This window comes from Cucumis melo, chromosome 5, assembly GCF_025177605.1.
Source record: "Cucumis melo cultivar AY chromosome 5, USDA_Cmelo_AY_1.0, whole genome shotgun sequence".
Classification (NCBI taxonomy): Eukaryota; Viridiplantae; Streptophyta; class Magnoliopsida; order Cucurbitales; family Cucurbitaceae; genus Cucumis; species Cucumis melo.
In genome coordinates, this window is record NC_066861.1 from 136,985 (window position 1) to 154,676 (window position 17,692).

At 36.1% G+C, this 17,692-nt stretch overlaps 1 protein-coding gene across 6 annotated transcripts; it reads right to left on the bottom strand.

Annotated features, from left to right (window-relative positions):
- Nucleotides 1-58: 58 nt before the first annotated feature.
- On the bottom strand, nt 59-17,380 carry LOC103491639 (glucosidase 2 subunit beta). Of its 6 annotated transcripts, none has more exons than XM_051084989.1 (17): nt 17,010-17,380; nt 16,783-16,899; nt 16,082-16,177; nt 15,702-15,941; nt 13,455-13,717; nt 4,389-4,481; nt 4,171-4,260; nt 2,446-2,746; nt 2,221-2,325; nt 2,021-2,122; nt 1,867-1,924; nt 1,693-1,761; nt 1,009-1,096; nt 726-787; nt 588-639; nt 412-491; nt 59-309 (listed from the first exon to the last, which is right to left on the bottom strand). In XM_051084989.1, the coding sequence occupies exons 1-16, from the start codon at nt 17,146-17,148 to the stop codon at nt 429-431; spliced, it is 1,938 nt and encodes a 645-aa protein (XP_050940946.1). In that variant the 5' UTR covers nt 17,149-17,380; the 3' UTR covers nt 59-309; nt 412-428. The 6 variants fall into 6 exon arrangements, with proteins under 6 accessions (XP_050940946.1, XP_050940948.1, XP_050940947.1 ...); XM_051084991.1 differs by having other exon boundaries at nt 4,398-4,478; nt 17,010-17,378; XM_051084990.1 differs by having other exon boundaries at nt 59-491; nt 4,389-4,478; nt 17,010-17,379.
- Between the last annotated feature and the right edge of the window lie 312 nt (nt 17,381-17,692).

The following is a 17,692-nucleotide window of genomic DNA, read 5'->3' on the forward strand; positions in this document are numbered from 1 at the left end:
TATGGTATTATATTATTAAAATAAAGAAAATAAAATCAAACAAATTGAAGTCCAAATATGAAAGAAATTCAAATGAATGTTATATAGCTCATCTAGTACAAATATCCATTTCGCTCATTATAATTTGGACATTCCGTCTATTAGTATAAATTAGTCCACAAAGATGGCCTGATAGGGTTATCGAGATCAATTGCATAAACTAGTCTGGCAGATCCCACGTCCGAAAATGGGGATTAGGTTTTAAGTGTCACTCCCGCGACCCATAATAGAACTACACCTTCTGATTTAGAGAAAAACCATTCCTCTAGCCTGCAAGAAAAACTACTTCAATAATTTCATCCAGTCTCTTAAATAACACCAACTGCCACTAGAGTAGAACGATAATCCAACACAGCCGGGCACTCTTCCCACCCGTTGTATTCTGAAGTTCAAAGTTCATCATGCTTCTCTGCCTCTTCTTTACTCAGCATGTCCAACTTGTTTTTTAGTTCCTGTGGAACATTAAGTGGGTGTCGTCAGTGTGGAAAGTCTAATATTATCTAACAACATCGTAACGAATGCAGACATAAAAAGACAATAAATGAAACCTGAAGCTTTTCCTCTACACAAACAGCTGGGGTTGATAACAATGCCACGTACCTGTCACAAACTCACAGTGTGTTGTCACAGAGAGAGAGAGAGAGAGAGGGAGAGAGGGAGAGAGGGAGGGAGGGAGAGAGACTTACTCGCAACGGCTTGGTTCATCTACATCGGTTATGCCATTTTTAACCCCACATCTTAGCTTAACCTGGAGAATAAACACGAAACTGTCAAGAAACGGAAGTTGGTACTCCACTCGCGCCTTCAATATACCTGAACTAATCTTACGTCTAAGTTTGGTCAAATATATTATCAGGAAGTAGTTATTATGCTCTGTTCAACAATGAAAATAACTACATGCCGGTAAATTTAATCATTGTCTTTATGGCAAGTTCTAAATTTTCACAAGAAAAATTATTCGCAAGACACCTTTAAGCTTCTATCAGGTCCATTCCAGCACTTATCCCCACTTGAAAAAATCATAACCCTATACGAGTCTTCAAATTTATCCCAGCGCCTGGTTGAGAAAAAAATATCACGTTAAGAAAAAAGAGTAGAGTCAATAGTCATACTAAGGGTGTGTTTGAGTTAACTTTTAAAGTATTTAAATTTGAAAAAAAAAGTATTTTAAAAAAAAATTGAGGTGTTCGGTAACTTTTCAAAATGCTTTTAAGAAAAATGAGATTAAAAAATAATTCATTTCAAAGAAAACAGTTGAAACTAAATATTGAAAAAATAGATTTTTAAACAAAATTAAGTATATAAACACTTGTAAAAAGATCTAACCAAACATGTGTGTTTAAATTTTAAACTCATTTTAAAGGAAGTGTTCAAAAGAAAATGTATTCTTGAAAAACATTTTTTTTACATGGATAATCTAAATGCACACTAGGTTCGCTAATAACTCAAGATTTTATCTGGGAAAAGGATAATTAAAACAAAAGAAGTCTAGACTACGTGTACTAGTATATTCGAGGGACTAAATCTGTGTGAGAGGAGACTCGGAAGCTTGCATGAGCTCCGATCAGTATCCTAGCAGTCTAGTAACTCAAATTTACACAAAAGATTATTTGGCGAAATAAATATATAGATCATCGATTACTAAATACCTACCCCAAACGAGTTGTTGAATGCCCCTCGACCTGTGAAGCTTGTTTGTAAGGACAGATTTTGTAAACGTATCTGAAAAAAGAAACCAATACTTGATATTAAGCAGACGAACATACAAATTCAATTAGCATTGGAAAAATCCTAGAAAAAAGAATTGAAGGGTAAAATCAGCGCTACTTGTTCTCCTTGATTTCAAAACATTGATCATAGAATGAATAGAACTCCTTCTCTGGACCTACAATCAGACAGAACAGAAGAATATTGAAGTAAATTTTCATATTCTAAGCTGGTGTTGCATAATAAACGTGGAAACAGTACATCTCGCACTAACCAAAATCATTCTTTAGCTTTTGTGATAAACTTGAGATCCTTGACTGAATTTTCGATAACTTGGCACTGGACTCCTCATATTCCTTGCGCACGTTAGCAGCATCTGATGAATGAAAATGCAACACAACCATTTTCATGTGGTTAACTCTGAAGCCTGCATTCAAGTGTTGAACACCATGAATTTGTAAGCTCGTATTTTACCTGATTGGTTCACTGGAGCCTGGAAGATATTAACAGCTTTGAGGACATTTCGAACTGTTTTTTGTATCTTCTCAAGCCAGGAGGGGTTACTTTGGGTTTCCACATCTACATGCAATTACAAATAATAATTAATAAATTAAAAAAATAAAAATATTTCACAACTAAAGGGAGTTAAAGCAATATTATATATTAAATGAGTTGGATAAGAGAAACCTATTTTTCAACCTGTTGAGTCCAATTCTGTATCTGAATAATATCTCTCAGATGAAGTAGAATCATCATGAAATTCGTCTCTAACATCATCCAAATCACCATCTTGGTCATCATCGTATCTTTGGTTATCATCATCAGTCTCTGAAGCATAACCGTCATTTTCATAGGCTTCTTTTGAGATATCATGACTTTCTTCATCACTATCGTTCATACTATCCTTGTTTCTTGACTGTTCTTCAGTATTTTCTCCTGTCCAACGAGAAGCAACAAGGCGGCCCAACTCTTCCTTGGACAACTCTGGACTACCATCATTCTGCCAAAAGTTTCACCCAAATTGAATACAATTGAACCAGGAACGGAAATCATAGAATTTAAATGAACAGTGGAACAGATGGCCTTTAAAATTTAAGTTGGAGCTATTGAATTTATGAGCTAAAGTTTGAATCTTCAGACTAAGAAACTTCTGATGGACTAAATAGGAGTAAATTGAAATCCAATCCAGGACGTACTACACACATACATATTATGAGAAGCAAAAGTCATATTTTTGGCTGCAAAAAAAATGGTTAGCAGACCAAACAATTAACTGGAAGAGCAAAAGAAACAGAGAGCAAGTAAACCAATCTAAGATCAGAAATAGAGGAATTTCCAAAGATCTTCCAATAATAATATTAGATCTAAAGCATCAGAGATAATTCTAGTGGTTGGCCAGGTTATATCTCCAATTTTCGTTTCCGTTATAGCCACGCTAAATAAAATTATCCGGTTTTGGAAATATAGTTGAGCTTGTGCTAGGCCCCCAATACTATTCACATATAATAGAACAAATAAGAAGATACATGAAGTCAATGATGGGGGAACACGTGGGAGTAAGGAGAATAGCCATGAAGCCAATGAGGAGAGTGCACGTGGGGGAATAGAGGAAAGCAAGAAGATCGGGAACCAGCACGTGGGGTCCACAGTTAGTTAGTAGTGGGGAATTAAATAGAGCAGAGAAGTGCAGAAGGGACAGGGATATTTTGGGGTAGAAAAGAGAGAGAGGCTGCAGGCTCCTTTGCGAAGGAGAGAGCAGAGTCCAGGTTCCTTTGGTTCTTTGTTTTTCGTTACTAGTGTTTGGCTGTGTCTTTGAATATTTCCAGATTGTTAGTGTGTTTGTATTTTCAGCTATATTAGAATATTGCTGTTACTTTGTGGTTAAGACTTATCGTTGAGCATTGATATTATATCAAGTTTTGGGTATTTTGGGCTGCACTTATTTTGTTGAAGTTAATAGAACAGTGAGGTACCAGTTGGTATCCTAACAGCTTGATCTTTCACAGGATAATTCTAGTGGTTCACCAAGTCAAGTTCTCAATTCCAGACTTAGAAATTATCCGATTTTCTTCTTGTTTTGGGTTAGTTCTTGCTTTATCTGACACTAAAACCCAAATTTGGACTTACCAAGTACTCCAGTTTTCTATGCATCCTCCATTTTCTAGACTCACTTTTGCATCAAATGTTTCCTATATCTCTTGTACCGAGCATTCATCGAACAAAATGACCTCACAATATCGATTGAACAATTCTTTACAATATATTCTGTCTAAAACATTTTGTCATTGATATTCATTAATAACTATTATAAGAAAAAGCGTAGAGGATTCTATGACAGGACCAACATACCGGCCAAAATTTTCATACTAATGTCATCAAATAGATTTAATAAAATAGCACAGCAACCACATTATAAAATGATACCTTTCTCAGGACTTCTTCTGATGATTCTTTAGTGCCAGCACTTTCTCCAGTTTCAGATTTAGCCAGCGGGTCCTTCTCTACTGCTGTATCCTACATCAAAACATATTTAAAAGAGAAAATATATATATATATAAATTTCTATTATTCAGTATAGAACACCGCCATTGACTGAAGGACACAAGAACAAGAGATTAAACATTCAAACATAAAGATTTAACCTCTTCTACCTCTTTCGTCAATGATGCTTCTGTTTCAGGTTTATTAGAAAGGTGAGCTTCGAGTTCTGAATCAACTTCTTCCATCCTAGCCTGCTAAAAAAGTGTCAATATGAGAACACGAAGGAAGAGAACATTGTGCCCAAATCAACGGATTAAAGATTCAGCCAATAATTTGCCAGATATATTTTAGATATAGATAGTGTATGATGCTATATCTTATCTCGCAAATTATTGACTAAATGCTATAGGCTAGAAGAAGGGACTCCAACTATACAAAATGAAAGGTCTTTGAAATCAATACATAGAGGAAAACGTGAAAACTACAAGGACCAAACATCACTAAGATCCCTACCCAACCCTTTAACCACATGATTCTTCCACTCACCCCAATGATCTATCATAATAGCACACACCCCAGAAAACAATAAAAAAACAAACTTTCTCATGATATGATGTGTTATAGTATATACGTAATTATAGGGGCTGATTGGTCTTCTGTCCTTTATTTAATTTACTAGTTTTTGTTTAGGGTTTCCACGTGTCTATATATATTGAATTCTATTGTATAGAATGAAGCAAGGAGTTCGCTCATATTTACATTTTGCTCTAATTTTCACATGGTACTAGAGCTCTAGGTATTATTTCCTAGGGCAATGGGGTCTTTGAGAGTAATTTGGAGATTTGTGAACCCTCAGTGGGTGTTTGGCCCATGGGTTTAGAGTTAAGGGAGTTTCGCATTTGAAGCCAAACCCATGTTTTGACACTTGGAATATTTGAAACCAAACCCATGGGATTGGAATATGTTTTTTCTTTTTAAATTGAATGTCATATGTTTTAAAAAAAAATCACTTCAACCTTTTACCAGTGATCATTAATGACCATTGGCAGCAAACGTCGGCCGACTTCACGATCAACCATTGATGAATGATCATGATCGATTGACGATCATGACGACCGATCGTCTTAACCGTTGGCTCCGAATGATCTTGATCGTTGCCTCAGAATCGTCTTGACCGTTAGTGATCAATCATCATGATCGTTGGTGATCTAAACTTTGGACATCACTGTCATAAAGTGAGCATCTTAGTCGTCAGCGAACAATAGTTATCGTTAATGATCGATCGTCGTGCCTTAACAAATGGCTGTGGTGATGGTCAATGACCAATAGCCATGACCCTAGGCGACCATTTGTCATGATGGTCAGTGACCAACCAATCGTCTTAATCATTGACAATCGTTAACCATCTATAACATTGATCAACGACCGTCTTCACCAAGGCTTCCTACACTATTTCCCATGGGTTTGAATAGTAAACACTATTAAAGCCCATGGATTACTTTTTTTTCTAATTCAATATAGAAAATTCACTGGCCAACTCCAAACACGGTCCCCGATGACCATTGTCGGTCGACCACTGGGTGTCATTTCTAAAAACTCCGTCAGCGAACTTTTGACCACTAACTCTAATGATCGCTGCCAACCTTGAAAATTTAATATAAATGAATTTTTGGAAAACCTTTTTTTCTGAGTCATTCCAAACACGCCTTTGATTTAATCAGACCAATATTTTTTAAAATACACATTTTCTCATTTTCTATTTTATTTTCTTCTTGAGTTTTTTTTATTAATAATTATTATTAGATCTTTTTTTTTTATTTATCTCTAGTCTCTTTTTTCTTTAAAATTAATATTTCCTTCATTTTAGGATATTTTGTTTATTTTTATATTTTTCATAGGTGAAAATTGATGACCAATCTATTTTGATCTCAAGTATAAATCAAATATTAATATGTTGGTAATATAGTGAAAATTATAAATATATATAGAATATACCATGGTTTATTTTTAGTTTAATAACATTTTCCCTTTTTTTTCATTGGTCAATTTAACTAGAATACTTGGGACTTATTTGCATCGACTTAAAAAAAAAGTGTTTTAAAAATATCCATTTTTATTTAAACCCTTTTGATAAAAGTGGTTTAAATTAAAATACATTGCATGCATATCATAGGTAGACAACCATAACCATGCCTAAAAGTAACTTTACTTGACTTTCGCTTTTGCTTGACCCTTTTGGTTATGCTTATTTTAAAACTAATTAGACCATTTTTAACGTTGCTTAACTAGAACATTTTTGTAAACCCCATATATTTTGGGAATGGTTTGTAATATTTCTAATTAGACTATTCATGTTAATACAACTGTAATCAAAATTATTCTGAATGAATGTTAAAAATTCTCGTTTTACATTATTGTCTTAAAATTAATAGAGTCGAGATATTGAATCAGAGGAACAGAATGTGAAAAAAAAATCAATTAAATATAGGATGTACCATTAGAAAAAACAAAACAGATTAGCTAAACCCATGAATTCAAAACAAGCACCCCAAATACAAGCATCAGAAACTCAAATTTCCAAATCTTGCACCCCAAACACAGGCATTTCTAATTCCAAGCATCAGAAACCCATCAGATAAACCCACAAGCATTTAATTCCCAGGAATTTGATTCTAAACCTGCATGCCAAAAGCTTTAGGTTAAGAGCATTTTTTTTTTAGAGTTTAGTCTGGAGTATTTCCTTTATTGCCCATTATTGTCACTGAAATCCCCTACCATTTTTTCCGCCATCGCCAAAATCCGCTATCATCGACCAGCACGGTTTTTTTTCCTCACTACCCAACTCAGAAGAAAGCCCACTTGCCAATCTACAAGAACCCAAAATTTAGCCCAAAAATAGTCCATGTGTGAGTCACACACGCCACCAAAAGTTGTTGCCCACCGTCACAAGCCGGCACGTGGAAGCACGTGACCAACTTGCTTTGACTTCTGTCCTTTGGGTTCGTCTAGATTCTATTTCGATACCTAAGACCGTTCATGAAACGTTGTCTCATTCTAGTAAATACAGTATGATGATTGAAGAGGTGAATGCCTAACAATAATAATGATACTTAGGATTTGGTATCTCTTTCGGCAGGAAAGAAGACTATCGGGTGCAAATGGGTGTTTGCAATTAAGATTAATCCTAACGAGTCAATAGCTCGTTTAAAAGCATGCCTCATGGCTAAAGGTTATGCTCGAACAGATGGGGTTGACTATTTTGATACATTCTCTCCTATTGCTATGCTCACTTCTGTCAAGAGAATCATTTCTATGGCAAAACATCAAGGTCGGCCTATAGATCAGCTTGACATTAAAAATGTCTTTCTCCACATTGATCTTCAAAGTCATCTTCAAAGTCGAAGTCTATATGTAACAACTACCTGGGTTTGTTGCTCAAAGGGAGAATGATAAAGTGTATCACCTTTGCAAATCGTTGTATGGGTTGAAACAGAGTCCACGCGCATGGTTCGAAAATTTTTCAAGCAGCCGTTTGGAATGAGGAAAAAGTAAATTGCCAAAGATCTATGAATCGAATTATTCTACTTTTTGTATATGTTAGATGATACTGTCATAACTGGAATTGATACATCAAGTATATTGTCTCTCAAATCTTTCAAACAAAGTCAATTTCATACTAAAAATTTAGGAGTAATGTATTATTTGGAAATTGAAGTAATGAGAAGCAAGAAGGGTATTTTTATGTCAAAGAAAAGATGTGCTTGGTTTGCTATTTGAGACGGGAAAATTGGGAGTCAAGTCATGCAATAGTTCGATGATGCCTAGATTACAACTTTTATGGAGAACAATTTAAGGATGCTGAGAGTTGGGAAGTTGAATTTCCTTATGGTCACTAGCAGAGATAGCTTATTTGGTAAGCATTGCGAGTCAATTTACGACTTCACCCACAGTTGAATATTGAGAAGTAATACAACAAAATTTATGTTATCTTAAGGTTGCACTTGGATGTGGGATCTTCAATAAATTTTTCAGATGTTAATTGGGCAGAACCAAAGAAGACAAAATCGACGTCTGGGTATTGTGTTTATGTTGGAGGCAATTTGATTTCGTGGAAAGAGTAAGAAGCAAAACGTTGTTTCACGATCAAGCATTGAATCGAAATATAAAGCAATGGCACAATCGGTGTGTGAAATAATGTGGTTACATCAACTTTTGATTGAGTTGGGTCTTAATACTACAACTCTGACTAAGTTGTGGTGCGACAATCAAGTTGCTCTTCATAGTGCATCTAACCCAATATTTCACAAGTGTACTATACATTGAAATTGATTGTCATTTGGTTCAGAAAAAATACGAAGTATGGTGTCTACCGGATATGTGAAGATTGGAGAACAATAAGGAGATATCTTCACAAAAGCTTTGAAAGGAGTTCAAACAGAGTACTATGTAACAAGCTGGCCATGAAAACTTTCGGCTTGGTGTATGCTCGTCATAGAGATTATAGAGGGATGATTAAGAAGTTCCTCCTCAGTCCACCTTGGGGAGGAAGAGGTCGGTTTCTTTGGCATGTTTGTGTGTGTGCCATATTATGGGTTTTATAGGATGAAAGAAATAGGGGGTGTTTAGGAGGAGTGGAAAGACTTGGTCGGTTATTAGATATCATGTTTCTCTTTGGGATTCGACTTCAAAGACTTCCTGTATTATCCTATTGACATGGTTTTGTATAGTTGGCCCCCTTCTTGAAAGTGGGGATCCCCCATCTTTTGTGGGCTTGGTTTTTGTGTGCCCTTCCATTTTTTCATTTTTTTCTCTACGAAAGTTGTTTATTTAAATTTTAAAAAATAACATATATGCTCTAGCTTGAGGGGGGAGTACTATAGTATATATGTAACTATAGGAGCATATTAGTTTTTTGACCTTTATGGTAATTTAATAGTCTTTATGTAGGGTTTCCATGCATGCCTATAAATATTGAACTCTATTGTATAGAATGAAGTGAGGAGGTCTCTCATATTTTGCTCTAACTTTCTCATGATGGATGGAGGAACTTTCTGATCATATCACAAATCTCCGTATGTCACACGCTAGCAAGAATCTGAAAGTCTGAAAAAAGTCAGATCACATTGTTCTCACAAACTCACGTCTAAAAAGAATGTGGCCCAAGTCTTCCTCCATCTTCTCATGGAGAATACAAAACAAACCAATTAATAAAAGTATCTTCCTCCTAAAGCGGTAACTCTTCCATTTATAACTTGCCAGGTGGATAACTAATGTAGCAAGGATTAGAGTAAATAGGCTATCTTGGTTGCATTCTCTTTTGGTTAGGATTAGATTTAGTTTCCTTGGTTCATTAGGATTAGGATTATCTTGTTTTCCAATTCTCTGTATATAAGGAAATTGTCTTCTTGTATTAATAACTTACAATTGAAAATTTTATTCTTCAATCAAGTTCTCCTTTTATCTCTTCGGCCACATCAAATTGGTAGCAGAGCCGCTGTCGAGGCCAATGTTGTTGACAATCGGTGGAAAACAAGAAACTCTTGGCAACACAAATTGTAAGAGTGAGTTTTTTTTTTCTTTTAAGATTTTGCAATATTGGACTATTACTAAATATCGATCAAGGAAGACCCAAGAAAAGTTGCAACAATTGGCATAAGCAAAAAAGTCAAATTTACTCAATAAAATCCTGTTACAATTTGTGTGATTTAGAAGAGAAATTTCAACGCCATGTCATTCAAGCTTGATTTTATGAAAGAACCTATCAAGGTCCACGTTGGAATTTTGATTCTAGTGATTCAAGCGGTCTAGAGGAAGCATTAATCGAAAAATAGAAACAAATCAACATTTTCAAAAAAATGCTTGAAGATTTATAACAAGAAAAATTATTTCAAATGGAAATAATGCTAAAATATTTATAGACTGCAATAGACTAGTTGTGCCTATCAGTGTTATGATAAACATAGATAGTAGCCTATTGCGGTCTATCACAAATAAACTCTTTTACGATATTTGTGAATATTTTGGTTCATTGAAAACACCTCTTATAAAAGTAAGAAAATTTGTTTTAAATAACAAAATTATTGAAAATATTTACAAATTGATAACCAGAAAGAGTTAACAAGAACCAAAGGAGAAGTCGAGAGCCCCCACGTCTTGCTCCAATCCACTTACTAACCATTTAGAAAGATACTCCTCCCCACTACGCATTTGTCTATATATAATTCACGGACTACTCAAAATGTCGTGCTAACTAACTTGGGCCCGTAGTTGACCCACAACCCACCTCACTCCCAGGCCTCTCTTTCTTATCTACACCTTCGTGAAGGGGTCTATTAGATATATTTTTATGAAACAAACAAGTTTCATTGAGAAACAATGAAAGAATACATAGGCATACAAAAAAAAAAACCAGCCCACCAAAACACCCCAACTAGAAGAAGGGGGACCAACTAAGTAAAATGTTACTATAGAATAATTATAAAAAAGCTTCAAAATCGAAGCCTAAAGGGTAACATGAAATCTAGCTAAAGACCAAATCTCGCTATGCTTCCTCTCCCTACCCCCAAAAACCTGCTCATTCCTTAACCCCATATGTCCAAAACAATAGCACACACCCCACCACCCCAGGAAATCCCGCGTTTATCTTTAAAGAACGGATGGATAAGGAACTCCTCGATCGTCGCTCTAACACCCCTAGAGCCAGCAAAACTAACAGCAAATTCCTGCAAGAAAGAGCTCCACACTGCCCTCGCATTCCTCTGCCTTTTGACAAAGCATGCAGCAAAAGGGCAAGCCTATCCACAATGTTAACACACCGGAGCAAGACTTGCCAAATAAAGAACCTAACTTTCTTGGGAATCTTAGCCCTTCAGACCACATCAAAGACCAACTAAGAGTAGGGAGAAGGATCTAACAAAAGACTAAACAAGGAATTACACGTGAAGCCTCTACTTGGATTAGGACTACATACACGTACATCCCTTCTCCCGTCCCTAAAAATACACCTCTAAACAAGGAAAGAAGAGAGGTCATCTTTGTTGCTTCCCTATTGGTCAAATTACGATGAAACCCAAAGAAAAAAGACACAGGATTCTCTAAGCTCAACAGACAATCTGAGACCATGCAGTTTTTGAACAAAGATAAATGATAAAGATAAGGAAATAAAGAACAAAGGGAACTCTCCCCCACCCAACGATCCTCCCAGAAATAATTATCCTTACCATCCCCCACAAAGCAACAAGAAAACCTAGAGAAAGTGGGAAGCTCAAAGGAAATATCCTTCCAGGGACTTCGGTGTGTGCTTTTAACCCCTTTCGACGTCCATTCAAAGGGATGAGCGCCATGCTTACTCACAATAATCCTATGCCTTAAAGACTCTGGTTCAAGAGAAAAGCGCCAAAGCCACTTAGCCAATAGTGCTCTATTGTGGATTCTAAGATTGTCAATCTCTAAACCCCCCGATTCACCGGACGCCCCACCAAGGCACCAACTCCCAACTCAACAAATGGGAACCATGATCGTCAACCCCCTCCCAGAGAAAATCTCTCATGTACTTCTCCAGACGTTTACAAACCGAACTAGGGATCCTAAAAAGCAACATGTAATACAACGGTATTCCACTCATAACAGATTTCATCAAAATTAATCTCCCCGCTTTTCAGAAAAACCCTTTCTTCCATCCTGCCAATCTCTTCCGAATCTCCTCACAAACGGGATTCCAAAACGACATAGCCCTTGGATTGTCCCCTAAGGGGAGCCTAAGATACAGCGAAGAGAAGGAACCAACCTCACAGTCAAACACCTCCCCCATCTCTGAAACTTAATAGCATCTGTGTTAATACCCAATATAGTGCATTTGCTTCTATTAATTTTCAAACCAGACAACTCCTCAAAGAAAGCAATCATATAATTAAGAGTGAGGAAAGACTCTTCTTTCTAGAAACAGAATAACAACGTATAATCCGCAAATTGCAAATGCGATAAAGTAACTTCATTTATGCCAATCCAAAAAGGGTCAATAATGTTCCCTTCAACCCCTTTACTTAAGTCGACTTAAGACATCCACCACAAGTAAGAACAAAAAAGAGAATAAAGGATCCCCTTGTCTTAAACCCCTAGAAGCTTGTATTGACCCTTTTGGGACCCATTGATGAGAGTCGAGTATTTCACATTTCTAATACACTCCCACACCCACATTCTCCATTTGTTGCCAATGCCTTTTTTCATCATCAATCTGTCCAAAAAATCTCAATCAACACAATCATACGCTTTTTCAAAATCAAGTTTAAGCAAAACACCCTCCTTTTTCTTTGACCTATACTCCTCAATAGCCTCATTCGCAATAAGAGCTTGATCCAAAATCTGCCTTCCCGTTAAAAAAGCACCTTGAGCTTCTGAAATTGTCGAGGCAACACTTTCCTTAACTGATTAGCAAGAACCTTAGCCAAAATCTTATAAACATGGTAATAAAACTGATAGGCTGGAACTCCCTAACTTTGTTGGCATTATCCTCTTTGGGGATCAGACACATAACTACTCAAAATACCCCTTTCAAAGAACTCCTTAAAGACTCCCTCCAAATCCAACTTTGATCAGATCCCAGTTCTTTTGCAAGAAAGCCATAGAGAACCCATCTGCCCCATGAGATTTGCCGCCTTCACAACTGAAAACTGCTGTTTTAATCTCTTCCAAAGAAGAAGGCTTTACCAGCTCCTCATCCTCCCTGGGCAGAATGGGGTTCCAATCAATACCTTCCAGAAAAGGCTTAACACTCACTTCAGGGCTGAGGAGATTAGAGAAGGACTTCATAATTTCCTCCTCAATCTCCTTACTGTCTCTTTTACTAACACCATTATCAAGGATCAAAAGATCAATGTGATTCTTGTTCTTCCTCCCATTAGCCTCTCTATGGAAAAATCTAGTGTTACAGTCCCCTTCCTTAGCCCATTTGATTTTACATTTCTGGTTCCAACTCACCCTTTCTTTCCTGATCAATCTAGACAAACTAACCACATGAATTTGGAACCAAACAATATCTTAGTGTAAAGAAAGAATAAGAAAACATAAAGGATGTGGGCAGAGGGGATTACGTTTCAGGAAAGAAATGAGCTACAATAACCAACAAAACATGCAGAATAAGAGACTAAGTAGTAAGCGTTCAGCATCATATGCCAAAAATGTTGAAGGTTGCTGATGTCTAAGCTTCAAAATAAACAAACTTGTCTAACCTGATCTGAAGCAGAGTCATCCCAGTTACCAATTTTATCATCATCGCTGCCTTCTCCTTGTTTATACACCTTGTCATAATTTTCTGTAGCTTCATTTTTCTTCCAATTGTCTTCCTCGTGAGTTTTGCTTTCCCCAATATCAGTTGTTTCTGTTGACTCAATTTTTCTAGTCTCATCTTTTTCTCTCTCCAAATGTTTCTTTGCTTCTTTTTCTTTCAATAATCGCTCCTCCTCTTCTACCTTCTCGATTTGCTCTTTGCGCTCTGCATACAACACAATGCAGGATAAATTAAATTACCATAAGATATAAATAGAACAAAGGACCAGACAAGAAACAGAAAAAATCACTTAAAAGGTATACTTAGTAGAATACTTTTTAAAAAATATAGAACTTTCATTGAAAAGATACTCCTAAATTACCAATTGACCCAAAAACTTAAGCTAATAGGTGAAGATAAATTTAATTATACATCGTCTAAGCTCGAAATGTGAAGGTCCAAACAAGTGAAAATCAAATTTAACTGAGGAAAAAATATCATTGCAAGCGCTTGTACACAAGACCTTCCTGGACCACCTATTCTAATATCATCTTAAATCACCAATTGGCTCAAAAACTTAAGCTAATGGGTGAAGGTAAATTTAATTATATATCATCTAATAGATACAGGACCCAAAATACAATGAATGTGGCAAACAAAACAAAACAGGAAGTCTTAGTACAAATAAAACACAAAGCAAGAACTAAATAAAAACATTGGTAATAGAATATTACAAGAGAAACAAAAAGCTTCCCAACTTTGAGAAACATCTCAATTGAAAGAACCACCAAAGAGCTTCAATAGAGAATACCAAGAAGAAGCTTTTTAGATGAGATGAACCAAATTGATCATACCTAGAAAAATAAGAATTTTGGAGGGAAAAAAACCTTGATTTCATTCCAACCATGATGATGATAGAAGAGCTTTAGCAACATTAATCCAAAGCTTCATTTCCTTTTCATGAAAAGAAAATACCATTAATCCAAAGGAGATTTGCGATTGGAGCCAATTGAACACCAATAAGAACTTTTTTTTTGGATAAGAAACATTTCATTGATGAATGAAATATTCAAAGTGGTACAAAAAGAGAACCATGATAGATATGTAGAAATATTCAAAGTGGTACAAAGAGAGAACCATGATAGATATGTAGAAACCCAAGAATAGAGGAGAAGAAAACCCCAGCGATAAAAAGAGATGACCATAAAAGGAGGAGAGGGAGCCCATACATAAAGGTCAAGTATGATTTAAAAGTTGTTTTCCTTGAACAAGTGCAGATAAAAAAGCACGTTGATTGATGAAACGCCCAAAAAGGAAGATTTATCTTCGTAGAAACCCTATAATCAAAAGACGTAGAGTCAAGTTGATGTAGAATCTTCTCTAAGTAGAGCTTTTGCTTTTTTGCCATAAGAGATAAAACTTTCTAGATTTCAAAGTTCTCTCCTTCCTTTTTTTCTCTTTAATGATAATTGGTTGGGTTGTCTTCTCGCAGGGGTCGCCTTTATGCAAATGCCTAGTCATTAAACCATGGGGCCAAGGTCATCAAGTGAGGTGTCAAGTCGAAAAAACCATAACGATTTAGAAGATTATAATCAGACCATTTTCCTATGTGATATGAAGGAGATAATGGCATTAGGCTAGATAAAAAAAGCATCTGAGTCAACATCTGATGGCAGCGCTGCGATGGTCATGGAGTGTTTGGTGTCAGGGTGAAAAATAGTGCGCTTTGGAAAGGAAGAAGGGTCTAAGTTGTTACTTTTTGAGTAGATCGGTTTGGCATCTCTAGTGTAGGGGCTTGATGGGGGAGGGAGTAAGGTGGCTAATGATTTTCCTGGTGCTTGTGAGGAAGGGAGATGCTATCATTCATAGCTTTCAATTTCAGAAATGTGCTATCAGTTGCTATAGTTGATAGTCGCTATCAATGAAAGTCGTGCACAAATGGCAGACTTGGTATTTTAAAAAAATTTACAAGTAGACCAATCAACATTTGCTACTTTTGCAAACATTTTATCCCGATATTTTTAGTTTATTTTCTAAACTGCCCAAACGGTCCCAATAGCCACTGATAAACTGAAAATATTTCCAGCAGTTTTAACCAAACAATAGGCACTGCCATGAATTTTTAAACATTGGAAGTTTTTTCATGTCATTGATGATGAAAATGAATTATAATGGAAAAACAATAACATAAAAATATGAATGTCTAGACCTTTGAGTTGTTCAACGAGCCCTTTTAATACTTTTTCCTCGTTTTTCAACTCCAATAGCTCTGCCTCATCTTTGATTATTGCATTTTTTGCATGTTCAACATCTTGTTTTCTAATTTTAACACCCTCTTCAAAGGTTGAAATCTTTTTCTTCAATTTATCTCTTGCCACTTTCCCAGCTTCCCAACACGTATTTGGACATTTGACTTCGCTGTCATATTCGTCACTTCCATCACAACAATCTGCATGTAATTGACAGATAAAAACATACACACAATACAGTTAGTGCATGAGCTTACAGGATTCATGCTGCAGACACTTGAATTCTAAAAGGACTAAAGATTACAAAATGAAGAGATGCTGCCGTCGAGAAGTAACTTACCACAAATATTGTCGTTCACCCTTGAAGAAAACAACAAAAGTGGAGCGTGCCCTGCATTTCGACAATAGAACTTCCCATTCGAGCATGCAGATGTGCCTTCAATCACGAAAGTATGTCATCAATACGCATGAAATTTTGAAACAGAGCAGGCCTTTTTAAAAGAAATTAAAAATTGAAGGATGTGCCTTCAATCATGAAAGTATGTCAGCAATACGCATGAAAGTTTGAAACAATGCAGAACTTCCTTTCGAAAAATTGAAGGTTTATAGGACAAATGATATACTATCGACAATGCAATAAACCGGCCCACATCAAACGGAGCCCATTTAACAAAACTATGGGAGAAGTTGTTGATAACTCATAAAGAAACCAAAACGAAACCCCATTGCAAATCCACACCATATTTTTGCTTCTTCGCCCCAAGTTATACCAGAGATTATATGAAGAGTGAAATGAAGACCCGTGAATATGCATACTGTTAAGAACAATGAAAACTGCACTACCTAATCGCTAACGAGGATATAAGTGGATCGTAATACGTCTGTAAGCAACGACAGCAGTTTCTGCAATTTCTATAACAACCCAATGACCAACTCAGATGCTAGTAAGGACTAAATACGCATAAGATTGAGGCAGATCAAGGCCTAAGGAATTGAAAAAAGAGAAGGAAATGCAGTGAGATGAGAGAGAGAAATCGATACCAGGTTCATCAGTGCCATCAGGGCAATCGCAGAAGTTATCGTTAAGCTGAGCCTTGGAAAATTTTTTCGAACCGTCTCTACATTTGATCATGTCGGACGACTTGTAATACATCTCATCTACGTTAAGATAAAGATTCTCAGTGTCCAGAAATATTTCGAAAACTAAAATTAAAGGAATGAGGAATTGAAGATTTAGTAGATTGTGCAAGGGATGGAAACCGAAGAACCTTGAGGAGAAATTCCACGGAACTGGTGCGTTGGAGATGAAACTGATCCAACAATTGGAGTTAGAGCTAGAGCTAGAGCTGTGCACAACACCCATAAGGTTGCAAGAGATTCTGAATCGAAGCCTCCCTTTTGTCTCATCGTGTTGGAACTGACAATCAGAAAAGTGAGCGACTGCCTACTCTCCAACTGTTCTTCCCCAATCAAATCTCTATGGGCAATATATTGCACCCTTCAAAAATGGAGAGAGATCCCCAGAGGTTGCCTGCAACCTTGCGACACCAACTAGAATGAGCAATAACAATTTGCCCTAAAAAAACAAAATTGCAAAGCAAAAATCAACACTATTTCTCTTGATGAAACTTTCATTAATCACTAATTTGTATATACTATTTTATAAATTCTACTTAAAAATGGATAATTTATATAAGAAAAATTTTCATAGACACCATTAGTCAATTTTTTTATTGACCTTCATATTTCTTCTCTACAACTTTTTTATCTTTTTTCCTTTACTTTTTTTTTCATGCGATTTCTTTTCGTTACTCTTTTTTCGATGCAATTTCTTTTCATTCTTTCTATCTTTCTTCTTTGCTCAAGGCCAAATCTAAAAAATTGTATAACCAAATCTACCCTATTAATATATGGATCGTAATCAAATTGAAAAAATAAATTCGATTATCCA